Source organism: Barbus barbus (genome assembly GCF_936440315.1).
Source record: "Barbus barbus genome assembly, chromosome: 33".
NCBI classification, from domain to species: domain Eukaryota; kingdom Metazoa; phylum Chordata; class Actinopteri; order Cypriniformes; family Cyprinidae; genus Barbus; species Barbus barbus.
In genome coordinates this window covers 13,823,397-13,838,085 of record NC_136761.1, presented here as the reverse complement: position 1 = coordinate 13,838,085, position 14,689 = coordinate 13,823,397, and the positions used below count along the sequence as shown (strand labels likewise).

At 38.2% G+C, this 14,689-nt stretch overlaps 1 protein-coding gene across 1 annotated transcript; it reads left to right on the top strand.

Moving 5' to 3' along the window:
• Positions 1–42: 42 nt before the first annotated feature.
• LOC306853718 (tetraspanin-17-like) lies at positions 43–13,874 on the top strand. Its single transcript, XM_079391344.1, has 8 exons — positions 43–495; positions 8,090–8,140; positions 9,247–9,393; positions 9,664–9,834; positions 10,054–10,179; positions 10,808–10,855; positions 11,990–12,106; positions 13,078–13,874. Exons 1-8 carry the CDS (start codon positions 409–411, stop codon positions 13,141–13,143), a joined length of 813 nt encoding a protein of 270 aa, XP_079247470.1. The 5' UTR covers positions 43–408; the 3' UTR covers positions 13,144–13,874.
• The last annotated feature ends 815 nt before the right edge of the window (positions 13,875–14,689 follow it).

Here is a 14,689-nt window from a genome sequence, read left to right as displayed (position 1 = left end):
ACTAGCGCCAACGGGACTTTTATTATGACAGCTCGTGCAGTTGACAGTGACTCTGATTGCAGTATCGCGCTTCTCTGTTCTCACTGGATTGTTAGACTGCTGTGGATTGTTTTTCTCGGGACATTCACAACAAGGTTAAAATATCAAACACATCTCATGACACCAATCCAAAGCGTTCGGGGTTTATCAGGGGGAACCCGGAAAAATAATTTCCCCACCCGTTGCTTATATGTTGCAAAACTGATGAATAGATTCAGCGTTTGTTGATGGTGCATTGTTGTGGTTTGCTGGTTCATAATCAAAACTATAGATGCATGAATCGTTTTCGAGTCGTGTTTTTGCCGATCCGTTTAGTTTTTCGCAGCTGATCGTTGAATCAACACAACAGCGTTAGCTGGCCTGGACAAAATGAGCAGAAAACCGCATCATTTTAAAGGAGCAGAGGTCAGCTGCTGTGTTAAATACTTCTTATTCGGATTCAACATCATATTTTGGGTAAGTTTTGTGGATCTGCAGTTCATTTGCTTTTTATTATGTTTCTCAAACTCAAATTAATTGCCTCCATAATCTTTTCATTGTGTGTTTCCATCATCTAAACAAATCGGGATTGCAAAACAGGTTCAGCAGGATAGACATTTGCCTTATTCATTTCACAGCAGGCAACATCAATGTGTTTATATGAAATGTATCGTTCCAGTGCTGTATATTTATTTATTTGAATGGCAAATGATCTATATGATGTGTATGATGTTGGATAATCCTCAAATACTCATCCAGGTAAAAATAAATAAATTAATTAATAAAATCAAATAAAAATTAAATAAATAAATCATCCGTTTCCCATGGGAATGGATTATGGAAATCTTGTCTTTTCAGTACCTTTCCAGAACTGAAGAATACATCCCATTGAGAGGTGAGGGTAAATAGGATTATCCAGGTCTCATTAGTTGGGGGGGCTTGGGTCAATTCATAGGTTTAGCAGAGATTACCTCACACCATTCAGTTTTTCCATGTCTGGGTTGGAAATTATACAAGTTTCTCTTTCCCACAAACAGTTTTTCCATATTTTTGTATCAGTTCTTGTGCAGTTCAGTTATGGTGATATTGATGGTAATGCTAAATCATAAAATTTCAGTGTTTGTGCTTTCATCTGCTGTCTGTTCTTATTCTTTATCTGATATTTCAATCAGGAAAAAATATTTATATTTTATATTTATTTTTATTGGTTTACGTGTTCCAGCCAAACTTATTTAATGAAAACACTGGTATTGATCCAAGTGTTAATAATATTTTGCTTGTTCGCCTAAAAATATATTAAATTAATTATATTAAATATATTTAATATACATCAAAATATTTTATATAAATTATATTTATATTAATAAATTAATATATAGATGTTTTCCAAGTATTGACAGCTCATAGTGATCGATGGCTGTCAATATACCAAAACTCTGCAAAGGCTTTACACTATACACTATATCTTGTGCGCTATATAGCTATTCAATGGTTCATGGAAACTTGGAATATAGTAGCAAATGAGCTATTTGGGTGACTGTAATTGTGCTTTTTATGGTCCTTTTTAAGGCTTGACAGCCAGGTACGCTTATTGTATGGAAAATATCCAGTTCGATTGTGACAACAGAATTACATTATATGGGTTCAGAACAACTTGAGAATGAGTAAATGATGAAAAAATCGTATTTTTTGGTGAAGTATCTCTCTTAAGAGACTCTTAAATTGCTCAATCCCACTATAATTTTCTTGTAAGAGAGTGATAAATTGTGAGATAAAAGGAAACTCTTGGAGCGGGAAGCTTCCATGAGTCACTTTTGGGGTGAACACATCGCCTGGAGCATGATTCTGTTAAACTTCTTGATGTCATAAATACCAGCCTTCATTGATTAGTATTGAATAGGGTAGTGAAGACCTCTTTGTTGGGTGTAGGGGTAATTGGTTTCCCCTCATGCTTTAATGCCGTCCCGTCTGAAATGTTAACCTCGCATAATGATCCGCTGTCCTCTGTAACAGCTATCCCTCCTACTGCCATTGTTCCCACGTTATAGAGAGCCTGTTGTGTTTTGTTGGAACCTAGACGCCTGTTTTTTCACCAAATCATGGCCAGAATGTCAGTCTATACTCCTGGAAGCTGAAATCAACCCTCTTGTTGCTAAATTAAATGCATTACTTGATCTTTTCTGGAGCAATTCTACCAAAGTCAAATCTGATTCTTAACATTCACTTGAAAATGAAAGTTCTGTTGTCATTTACTCACTTTCGTACATGACTTCCTTTCTTTTGTGGAACAACACAGAAGATATTTTCAGAAAATATATTTTAAAGGTGGGGAATGTAATTTTTAAAAAACTGAGTCGGGCCGAGTACTAAGACAAACTTGTAGCCAATCAGCAGTGAGGGGCGTGTCTACTCATGATGTGGAGGAGAGAGCGTTCAGTGAATAGCCAAGCCGAGCGACAGAGAGATAGAGATGGCGGATAAAAAACAAAAGAGAAAAATGTCTGTGGAGCGATAAGGCAAGAAGTAGGACTCGTGTAAATATCGGATCAGCTTTCCAGCTCTGGAGAGAACTCAAGGAGCGGAAGGTCTGTGATCGGACGCCGAGGTTGCTTTGGTTCTTCTCAATAGGTGAGTAACACCGTGCCTTGCCCCGCGCCGCAACAGCTAAAGGCAGCCTACACTGGACGCGATAAAGCTATTGTTGAAAATCATTTGAAATTTGTGTCAGCACGTCATAAATAGAACTCGGCAGCAGTTATTTGTCGGGGATTTGTCGTGCCGCGCAGCATCCAGTGTAGACACAGTGTAACATTGGTTTTGCTTTGTTTCGTAGAGGTAATCGTTGCCTGGGTTGCGAAGGCTAAGTATGTGTGGGGCGGAGCTATCAAAATAGGGACGAGACACTTTTGGGGTAGAGGCGTGTTTGTTTTGGTGATTTCAAATATCAAGATTAACTTCCAGAAATTGCTTACCTCACCTTTAAGAAGCTGTTTTTGTACATAAAATAAGTGTCAGTGTTGTTTTGACTTTCATTGTATGGGCAAAAATGGTTAAAATGATGTTGCAATATTATTGTTAACTAAAACAAAAATGAAAACTATTAAAAATTGTTTTCTTTAGTTGAAATGTAACTGAAATTAAATACAATATAAATATTAGATGTTAAACTTAAACTTAAAAAAAGTATGAAAAAATCTGCAATAAGTTAAAGTACTAAAATGACTAAAACTGAAACTTTACAACAAAACTGCATAACAAAATTACTGAAAATGTAAAAATAAAATTAAAACTATAGACATAAAAATATCAATAAATACTATAAAAGTACAAATAACACTGCAGGTTTAATTAAATTTTTATAATTTTACAGGTTTATAATTTTTTCAGCTATACATATAAGAACAAAAATTGAAATAAATATATTGGTTGACTTATTTTGAGAGTAAAAGGTGTCTTTAAACTAGATTTTTATATTTTCTTATTAAATTGTGACTGGTGTTTACTCATGCAAATGTCACCACTTTTGTGGGTGGAGGTGAAGGTGAATATTTTTTGTCTATGTATTTTTGGTATGTGGTTGCTAAGGTGTTCTGGGTGGTTGCTAAGTTGTTGCTTACTTCCCACTGCAGATATGGCTGAATTCCCTCATTCAATTTAAAGAAGTTTTTGCCCATTTTATTCTCTGCCAGGAGAAAATTGTACATACAGCTTAAAAAAGTAATAGTATACTTCTCCAGAGTAATGATTAGATGTTTCATTCATGTCCATAGCTTCAACTGTTCCAGGATAAGTAATGCACTTGTGTTATGGGTATGTTCAAATCCCTCACCCTAATTATGAGCAGTAGCATCAACAATTAAGGGTCTGATCTCCATAATTCTTGTCATCTTATTGTCCCCTCATCATTTCTGAAAGCCTTTTATTGCCTGTCAACTCTTTTTGTCTTAGCAGACTGTTAGACCCCTGTGCGCCCATCTAATACCTGTCTGATTGGTTTAAAGTGGAGACAGTCTGATCGGCCAGAAACCTACCTGATCCCTACAGAGCACTCACTTTGCCAGCCTCAGACCGGGCTGAGTTGATGGCCTGTAATTACAGACGCCTCGCTCTGTAATCGCAGTCTGATATCTACCCAGGAGGCTTTTGAAGGGACATCTTAACATTCCCACCGTCAGACCTCCCCCCTTTCCACCCCAGGAGCCTTTAATTCCTCCTCTCCAAATTCTCCTCCTTTGCATCTGGGAGCCTCACAGCCCCCTTGTCTTGTATTCAAATGAAGACGTTTAGGGGTGAACAAATGGCGTGCGTGAGAGGGGACGTGCTGCTCCCACAGTGTCCGAGGGGCCCGAGTGTGTGTCTCAGCGAACCCCATTAAGCCTCTTGCTATGGAGCTGATGGGGCCGGCCGGCTATTGTCACTCACACTGCCCCTGATGTGACAAAAGCATTGACTGCTGTGTTTGTTTGCACACTTAATTTGCGTGGCTTGTGTGTTGTGTACAAAGCCATGTACATTTCTGTTTATTGCGTGTGTCCTTGCTCGAGCTTGTGTGGAGCTCATGTGTTTTTGTATGTTTTTCCTTTTCATATCCTCCAGGTTCATACGGCAGATGGGAACCACATGTCCGTTCCCCCTTTTTCCTCTGTTGCTCTGTGAGGGAGTTTATTTCCATGCCATTTCCCAGCAGGCCCTACTCTCACTTGCACACATTGACTCATTCTCACTAAAACACAAATGAATCAAGCCAGAGTCACTCACGCGGTTTCATCAATTATTAAAAATGACTCAAACGTGCTGATATTGAGCCACTGCTGACATTTAGAAATTATGTGGTAATAACGAACCGCTATTGTTCATAGTTTTAAAGTTTTTGTTGTTTTGAAATGGACTAAAGCTCACGTCAAGTGAGATTCGTCCCCTTGATGAGGTCTAGAAATCAAGTTTGCGTCCTTTTGGAAATGATGAACTCAATATTTCCGTAATCTAGGCCAGAGAAAGATATTTTCTAACAATTTAGAACCAAAAACAGGTTCCTGTTTTAAAGTGTTAAATCTAAAACAAAGCGTACAAGGACAACACTAGATTTCTGCAGTTTTCTTTAGAAAATCTGAATGGTGTTTGCCATTGCAAAAAAATAAATAAATAATAATTATATAATAAATAAAAAGAAAACATAGAATAAAAAAAGATTAGAAAAGCTAGTGGTGTTGTTTTTTTAAGAATGGAATTAGAATAGAGAGTGCTAGAGTTAGAGGGTAAAATAAAGATGGAAGAGATGTGTTTTTAGCCGATTTTTGAAGATGGCTAAGGCTGCTTGGAAATAAGTATTATAGTAATATAAAATAAATTTTTATTTTTTATTTTATTTCAATTACCAAAAACTGTTAAATAGTTTGTTTTTGAGAACAACAGTAACAACACAGGGGAAGTTGTGGCCTAATGGTTAGAGAGTCGGACTCGTAATCCAAAGGTTGCAGGTTCGAGTCTCGGTCCGGCAGGAATTGTAGGTGGGGGGAGTGAATGTCCAGCGCTCTCTCCACCCTCAATACCACGACTGAGGTGCCCTTGAGCAAGGCACCGAACTCCCAACTGCTCCCCGGGCACCGCAGCATAGGTGTGTGTTCACGGTGTGTGTTCACTGCTGTGTGTGTGTGTTCACTGCTGTGTGTGTGCACGATGGATGGGTTAAATGCAGAGCACGAATTCCGAGTATGGGTCACCATACTTGGCAGTATGTCACTTCACTTCACTTCACTCACTTTATTGTGCATGTACATTAATATAATAAAAAATGTATATTGATGCTTGCCTTAGTAATTAATCCAGAAATACTACTATACCGAGTCAGGCTTTCTCAAAGTATACGTTTCCATGACAGTGCAGTAGTTCTTTAATCAAATAAAGATCAAGATGTCAGAAGATTGCTCAAGGAGAAGAAAAGCAAAAGCTGTTCTTATGGATGTAACAGCTGGTGGAAAAAGCGGTTCTGTTCACTGTCACAGTGCTGAGAGGTTAAGCCAAGAGTTTATTTGGCTGCCGTTAGTGCTAATACAGAGATACTATAAGTCTAATCATCCTGTGTGAGAGAGCAGCCATACTCTGTTTGGCCGGAATAACTAAATAAGATGTTTAAATGCTCTGTGATGCTTGAACATGTCTAATCCCGATATCCACGTGGGCGACACATCACTGGCCCTCTCTGGATCAGGGCCGAGAGGAGTGGAGGAGATAGGCTGATGTTTTCACGATAGGAATGAGTGGGAGTCAGTGGTACGTATTGACAGAGAAAGTGTGTGCAGTGGATGACTGGCCCTCAGCTCTGTCCCAGCCATCCATTGGATTAGCCGAGACCACGGGGAAATGGGATTATGGGATTTGCGGCTGCCGATACCCGACCTCTGACTCTCAGCATCCAGCTGTCACGTTTCCCCTCACGCTGGTGTTGCTCTAACCTGCAGTCAAACATGCACCGCTGAGAGCCCAGCTGGAGTTTGACAGGGAATCTGTAGTTTTGATAACACATTAGAGCGAGAAGGTCAGTCAGTAAATCAGACTCACCGAGAAACATCTTTTATTGCATGGTTTAGTCCAAGGAAAATTGGATTTTAGTTGGTGCCTTGGCCCTAGTGATTGGTGCATGTGTTTAATGTGCCACACTCTCTATCGCTTTCTCTCTCTCACACTATCTCTATAGTAATTTCCTGTACCCTCTCTTCTTTTTCTGCCTAATGAGAGTGGCACATTTTTTGCTGAAAGTGGACCAAATGAAATATGTGAGTTTTCTGAAGCTGAACAAAAGCTTTGTGAAACTTGTTTTTATTCACCGAGAATTGGTTTTCAAATCTCAGTTGTGTATATTCAAAAATCCTCAGGAGAGACCATGGTAGCTTTGACTGGAATGATCAATGACATTTACGTGAAATCTGGTGGGATGTGTTTTGGCAATGTATGCAAACACATGATATATGAGTTACTGTATCATTTAGGTAGAAGTCTGCATTCCTGCGGGACTTTACAACATAGTGTAAAAGTTGTGGAAGGGAGCGGAAAGACATATTTAGAGTATGAAGCACCGTCTTTCGGAGGATACGTTAAACCGAGGTCCTGACTCTCTGTGGTCATTAAAAATCCCATGGCACTTCTCGTAAAGAGTAGGGGTGTAACCCTGGTGTCCTGGCCAAATTCCCTCTACCGGCCTTTGTATATCATGGCCTCCTAATAATCCCCATACACTTGATTGGCTCTGTCTCTCTCCTCTCCACCTGTAGCTGGTGTGTGGTGAGCGCACTGGCGCCGTTGTGCTGTGGCTGCCGTCGCATCATCCAAGTGGATGCTGCACACTGGTGGTGGTTGAGGAGAGACCCCCCCACATGATTGTAAAGCGCTTTGGGTGTACAGCAATACACAAAGCGCTATATAAATGCATCATTCATTCATTCATGAAGGTTTTAGTGAATAACAATTAGTGGTATGAGATATTGACCAAAGAGTTGATAATGCCACATCAATAAATAATTATATATAAGACAATACATCTCACGCTCCTAATGACTTTACAATTTTTGTCCTTTGGCTTTTTTTTCCTTTTTTTTTTTGAGGAATGAAAGGCATACAGGCTTGTAACAATGCCAGGTTTTTTGGTGCTTTTTTCCCCTCTTCTTTAAAGTGTGATAGTCAATTTAGAGTTCGATTTGACTTGGATTGTGTTAGATACACATTCCAAAACAGTAACATAATTGTACCTTAAAAAAAAAAAAAAAACGTTTCCTGTAAGCAGTAGCATCCAAGTGATTTCTCTCATTCAGGTAAAAACAAGTCTTGGCTCCCTCTCAGGGAACCTTATGCCAAATATGGCAGTGCATGCAGGGAAATCTCTGCTTTCCGGATCTTTGATTGAATCTCCGCCAAGACTGTTTTTTTTTTTTTCTTCTTCTTTTCAGACAGGTTGCCCTCAGATAAAGAGAGCTGCGCTGTCTGCACACAGCAGTAACCTCCTGCCATTATGGAGCAGGAATGAATTGTATAAGTGCTGTAAATGTGATAAATTCTGTTGTGTGCTTGTGTGTTGCAGTTGCTGGGAGCTGCATTCCTGGGTATTGGACTTTGGGCCTGGGCAGAAAAGGCAAGTTGGAAACACGAATACTGAGTAACACAAGGATCGGTGACATACCTCGGATTCCTAATATTATTATCCATGCGGTTGCCTCAGCAACATAATCATAGACGTAAACAGCAGACAACGGCGCAGTTTAACAGCACAAACTACCTACAGATATCCTGTTGTCTCATTCAGTCTGTCAGTTAAAGCACCCAAATTAATATTTAGCATCTTCTCCTGTTGGACTTCGTTTTATTTTGTGAAATGTTCTGAGGTGCTCTTTTTGCTCTTCTGTGAATCCCACGTGTTGCCTTTGATGTCTGTAGTCTCCCTTTTAATACCCTTAAACCATGACATTTGAGAGCATATGGGTGACATCTTTTATTTATTTCCATGGCAGTTTAATGTCTCTGTTATTTTGTAACAGTACCGCATAGTTCAATAAGACTTTGTATTTATTGTATCTATTCTCTCTCTGATTTGTCGTCCCTCTCAGAAAAGGTCACCTTTGCTGTTACGTATTCATGCATGGAAGGTGAATGTAATTTCTTCACACTAATGTGAGGCGACTTAATGAATGAAGTAAATTGGCTGATTAATAACCTGGAAATTGCTCCATTTGAGTCGTTGATTGTTCTGCCAAAAGACACGTGTAGGCCATATGGCACTTTGTATTAATGTCAGCCGAGTAAGGAACATCTCGGTAACATGATGTAAATAATTAATAAAGTGGTTCAGTTTTAATTAGCCAGAGGTTAATCACAGAAATAAAGCATTAAGAATCAAACTAAGGCTGTTGAATTTGATTGGTGGAAATACAGTTTATTTTAAATGTGAGTGTTCAGGCAGATTTCAGAGCCTTCTTTTCTAACACCATCATAACAAACCAGGCAAGAGCACACACAAAAAAGGAAACTTTGTTTATATTTGCTGTCACCACGGTCAAAAACCTGCTGTTGGTTCTGGGGTTGAACTGAGATTCCACCCTGATGTGGAAATCCAAACGTGGAAGGCATGAATCACTGCATTTGCCCAAACACCGTTAGTTGTGGCGGCCTAGCAGGTGGTGGAGGATTTCAAGGTCAGGATGTGAATTCACAACAATTCTGTCTGATGTGTCTGGCCCACAGGGAGTGCTGTCAAACATTTCCTCCATCACAGATCTGGGCGGCTTCGACCCTGTCTGGCTCTTCATTGTCGTAGGAGGGGTGATGTTCATCCTTGGATTTGCCGGATGCATCGGTGCGCTCCGGGAGAACACGTTCCTGCTCAAATTTGTGAGTTCCACCCTTGCATCCGGCCTACGAGCCCTGTCTTCCATTTTTCTTCAACCTGTTTTCCTCTCTTCACTCATTTCAAGGTTCATTTGTTCCCAATGAACAAATGAGATACAATTGTGTAAATGAAATGAATTGGCTAATATTGCATAAGAATACACCCAGAAAGAATTGAAATGCCTCCTAGAGGCATATGTATTAGAATGATTTTTATTAGAATGATTTCCCTTAAAAATTCTGACTCCACTATCTGTTTGTTTTCTCTTCTAGTTTTCAGTGTTTTTGGGCCTCATTTTTTTCCTAGAGCTCACAGCTGGCATTTTAGCCTTTGTGTTTAAAGATTGGATCAAAGACCAGCTGAACTTCTTCATCAACAACAATGTTAAAGCATATCGGGATGACATTGACCTCCAGAACCTCATTGACTTTGCTCAAGAATATGTGAGTCAGCACTTCTCTTCCCCTCTCGTTTTCTGCTGCACTGTGGGTGCATTTTGAATGGGATTGATATATAAGTGTGCACTTGAAAATATGAGACATCCACTTAGTCAGTAAGCTTTCTTTATTTGAAAAACATCACTGTAAATTACAGCTATGTGATGATGTAAAGATGACGATGATAATGATAGTAATGTCACCTCTGATGTCATATCACATCAGTGGTCGTGTTGTGGTGCTCATGGGCCGAATGACTGGAACCTGAACATCTATTTCAACTGCACTGACTCCAACCCCAGCCGGGAAAGGTGTGGCGTTCCCTTCTCCTGTTGTGTTAAAGACCCTGCTGTGAGTGCCAGAAACAATAATTTCATCTGTTTACCACTTGCACTTCCCTGCTCCTTTTTCACAATGTTAACAGTGGCATTCCTCACAATCACAATTCAGCTTTTTAAGTTTGTTCATAGACCTCATTCAAAAATGTGTGGTCTGTTTTATGGGAATAACAGGATGTACAACACATGTGAGATAGACACTATCTATCTATCTATCTATCTATCTATCTATCTATCTATCTATCTATCTATCTATCTATCTATCTATCTATCTATCTATCTATCTATCTATCTATCTATCTATCTATCTATCTATCTATCTATCGAGAGAGAGAGAGTTCTTTTATACTAACATTCTATTCTGTTCTCTATACAATCCTAACTAATTTTAATTTTATCCTAAATACATTTGACCAGAAAGTTTATATTCAGTACTTCAGGTTATGTTTTATTCTGTTGTAAATGTTTTACTGTTCTAAAAAACAAATTCCACTGAGAAATTGCTTGGAAATTTCACACATAGTTTTTTTATTTCCTTGTAAGATTTACCCCAATAATCTTTATTTTATTAACAACTTTGAAAAATATGTTTTTACAGTGTTTTGAAGTAAATTGAGCATGTTTTTTTGTTCTCTCTCTAGGAGGATGTCCTGAATACACAGTGTGGCTATGATGTGCGGCTTCAAGGGGTGAGTGTGTTATTATAAGTTGTGTCACAAGAAATGTTACAGTTGTGCAGATCCACAGTATATTCAAAATGGTGAAAAACTTTATAGTGTATAAATTGTATTGTGTCTGACCACCCTGTGAAAGGAGCACAGAAGGGTTAAGCGCGTAAGAGATTCTGAGAGCATTTGAGTTCCTCTTCTTCGTCTCCTTAATAACAGTTTAAGCCTTTAAAAGTGATAATTAGCTTCTAGTTTTAGCCACGGGAAATTGTGGAGCTCTGTAATTGGGAAGTCAGCGGCTTATGCCAGCCCAGTGCCTCTCAGTATGGGTGGAGTGACACTGCACCCACGGTTATTCTGTATCCATGGATACTCTTTCTCTCACAATCCACCTTTGGAGAGATTTACTCTGATTTTATAATGTTTTTTTATTGTTGTCTTCAACAATAAGTATTGAAAATACAATAAACAAATGTTTGCTCAAAGAATCATACTTTTAAATAGTCTGCATTTCTTTGTTCAACGTCTGGAGGAAGGCTTTGAAGAGAAGTTAACAAAGATCTGCGATGAATAATTTCAAGCGGTTAACTGTCATACAGATTTTCTTTGGCTTTCTCTGACTTCCTACCGGTTTGGCGATACGTTTCTAGAGTCTTTTGTGTCAATTTCCCCAGGGGGACAAAAGATTCTTTGGAAGAACATGTTTGTATGGTTCACAAAAGCTGAATTGTGTGGCTTTCTCTTTCTTCACCTTCAAATGTCACTGACAGCTCCAAATTACACCTTTTCATCTCCCTTCCTTCCTAGAATTCGATAGACAGTAGTTAAGACATTCCTGTATGGCTGTGTAATACAAACTGGATCTTCCCTGTGTTAGGTTATATGTGGTGAGCTGCGTGACATTTTGTCTACTTAGCGTGGGAGTGAGTTCTTCAGTTTTCCAAAGAGGATATTTGTTCTCAAATAGGTTAATGCGCAGGTCCACCCAGGTGAAGGCCTAATTATTTATCCTGGACTTGAGTAAAGATTAAAGGCCAGCTCGGAGGAGCGAACACTGATATGCTACATGGTGCACTTGAATGAAGATTTAGTTTCTTATTTAGATCTGATGTTTTCCATTAAGTGCTGTTCTATTTTGAATAATCTTTTTAATAGGAGTTGGATCAGCAGAAGTACATTTATACAAAGGGCTGTGTGGGGCAGTTTGAAAAGTGGCTTCAGGACAATCTGATTGTTGTTGCTGGGATTTTTGTGGGGATTGCATTATTACAGGTAAGGACAATGCTAATGAAAATGCTTTAAAGCATGCAAACATCCTTTAAAGATGTAGTAAAGACTGAACCGATTTGCTTGAACGAGGCCCTAGTCGTAAAATGGTCCCACACGAATGAATGTTATGCTGCCACCTTCTGTTTAAACCTTAAAATTCAGCTTTAAGTTCCTGCATAATGGATGGCTAGGTGAATCTTAAAATTTCCAGCTCATAATTTACCCCAAAATAATAAGAAAAAATATTATATGTAAATTTGCATTGTGGTATTTTCATACCATTACATTTCTCCTCAATATTATTATTACTGTAATGAAATACAATAATGAAAGTCACCCTGTTTTGTTGCATTAAAACCAACATCAATTAAATGCATTATTTATTTTGTATTCTGTACATCAAATATAGGCCAATGTATGCTTAGAAATCATAAAATGATAAAAAAATAAAAATGAAATGATAAAAATTAAATATTGTTTATATATATATTTAAATAAGATAAATAAATATATATAAATGTATGTATGTATGTATATATATATATATATATATATATATATATATATATACATACATACATATATACATATACACACACACACACACACATATATATATATATATATATATATATATATATATATATATATATATATATATATATATATATATATATATATATATATATATATATATATATATACATACAGTAGTCAACATTTCAAGTGGATTAGTCCTAAAACTAAAACAATACCTGTTCTTGTCTTAGGACAGCTTTGAACTTTTTTTATCCACTTCAAATGTTGACTTCTATATCTATATATATATCTATATAATACACACACACAAACACACATATACATACATGCATACATATATGTGTGTATATACATATGTGTTTATATATATGTATATGTGTGTGTATATTGTATTTTTTTTTCTCTTCTGTGATGCCTTTTTAAATATGTTTCAGATTTTTGGGATATGTCTGGCTCAGAACCTGGTGAGCGACATCAGAGCGGTCAAAGCCAACTGGTGACCCTTTACAGAGGGCGACAGGTGACAGTGACCTGACTATGGCAGAGAGCTAATTGCAAATCAGCACTGTTTATACACCATTGAGCTGGGAAATTCCACCCTTTTCACCCTACAGATGTTTTATGTTAGCTGAATTTACAAAATGGACTGTCCATCTGTCTTTTTTTTTTTTTTGTGGTTCCTTATCTGAAAACAAGCTCTTATGAGACTATCCAGAAGGAGCTTAACGTGAGATGTCACATTGAGATCAAGCTATCTGTGATCTCTTGATCGAACGCTATTTTCGTTTGCCCTTATTAAAACGTTCACCAGACTCTCCTCCGTGTTGGCGAATAATGTCAAGCGGAGGGTGTTTTCATTAACCTGTGGATGACTTTCTTACAGAGAAACACACAAATCAACCACTGAGACTTTAAACAGAGGAGCCATGAACTAAAAGCCTTACAGCAGTGCATTTCACTATACACTTGTGTGGGTTCAGCTTTTTACACCACATTCTGTCTGTCAGTCATTCGAGCGGATGGCCGTTGGACTCTTAGCTCTGATTGGCTCTCTGTTGCACAGGGCAGCCAGTCAGAATGACATACTTGAGAATTACACGTAATGCATTTATTTTTGTGAGTTCTACCACTACTGTCGGGGAGGTGGAGAAATGGTCTGTTATTTGTCTTTATAGCTATGTTTTATTCAATCTTTGGTTGTCTCTGTGAGTATAAATCGACTTAACCACTTTCCCAGACTTGCTTATGAATCTTTGTTTTCACTACTGCTTGATAGTGATATGCTATAGTGACACTAATAATGTATTATTATAAATATGATGCTGCTTTAACTCATAGAAGATATACATCGCTATACTAACCAACTGAACTTTTTATAGAAATCATGAGATATACATTCCCCCTGGGAGAAACACTTCAGATCACGCAGAGTGCTTTGTGAATGAATCTGACGTGAGTGCACATGAAGCGGACAGATTGAATTAGCCGTGTGTATGATCACATGCCTTATTGAGCCCTATAGAGATGATAGCAGAAGCCAACGACAGTTAACACAGCACATGGACTTTTCGGAAGGCTTTTTTTACTGTTCAGTCTCTCTTGCTCGTGCCATATGCATGCAATCATCTATTTAAAAAATGCACGGCATTGCAGACCTCTTTAAACACATGCACACATATGTGTCCATCCCATTATGAATACCATACCAGTGCGTTTTCACCTAGCTGTGTTAATTCCCTTGTGTTGAGAAGGAGTCACGACCTTAACGCTGATAATGTGCAAAGTAAGATAAATGATGTACTGCCGACTGTGTGTGTGTGTGTGTGTATGGAACGTGCTCTGACGGTTTTAGCAGTAGATCTGATTCATTTATTTAAAAAGCTTTGCTCTTGTTTCATGGGTCTGTATAACCTGTGTTATCAGAGCGCTTAGAGGTTTCTCTTCTGTGGTCTTTTTGGGATATTTCGGGTTATTGTGTATATAAGAGGCAAATATTTTATGCCGATACATGATTACTTGCTAAAGATGATATTTAGCCCCCTTTTT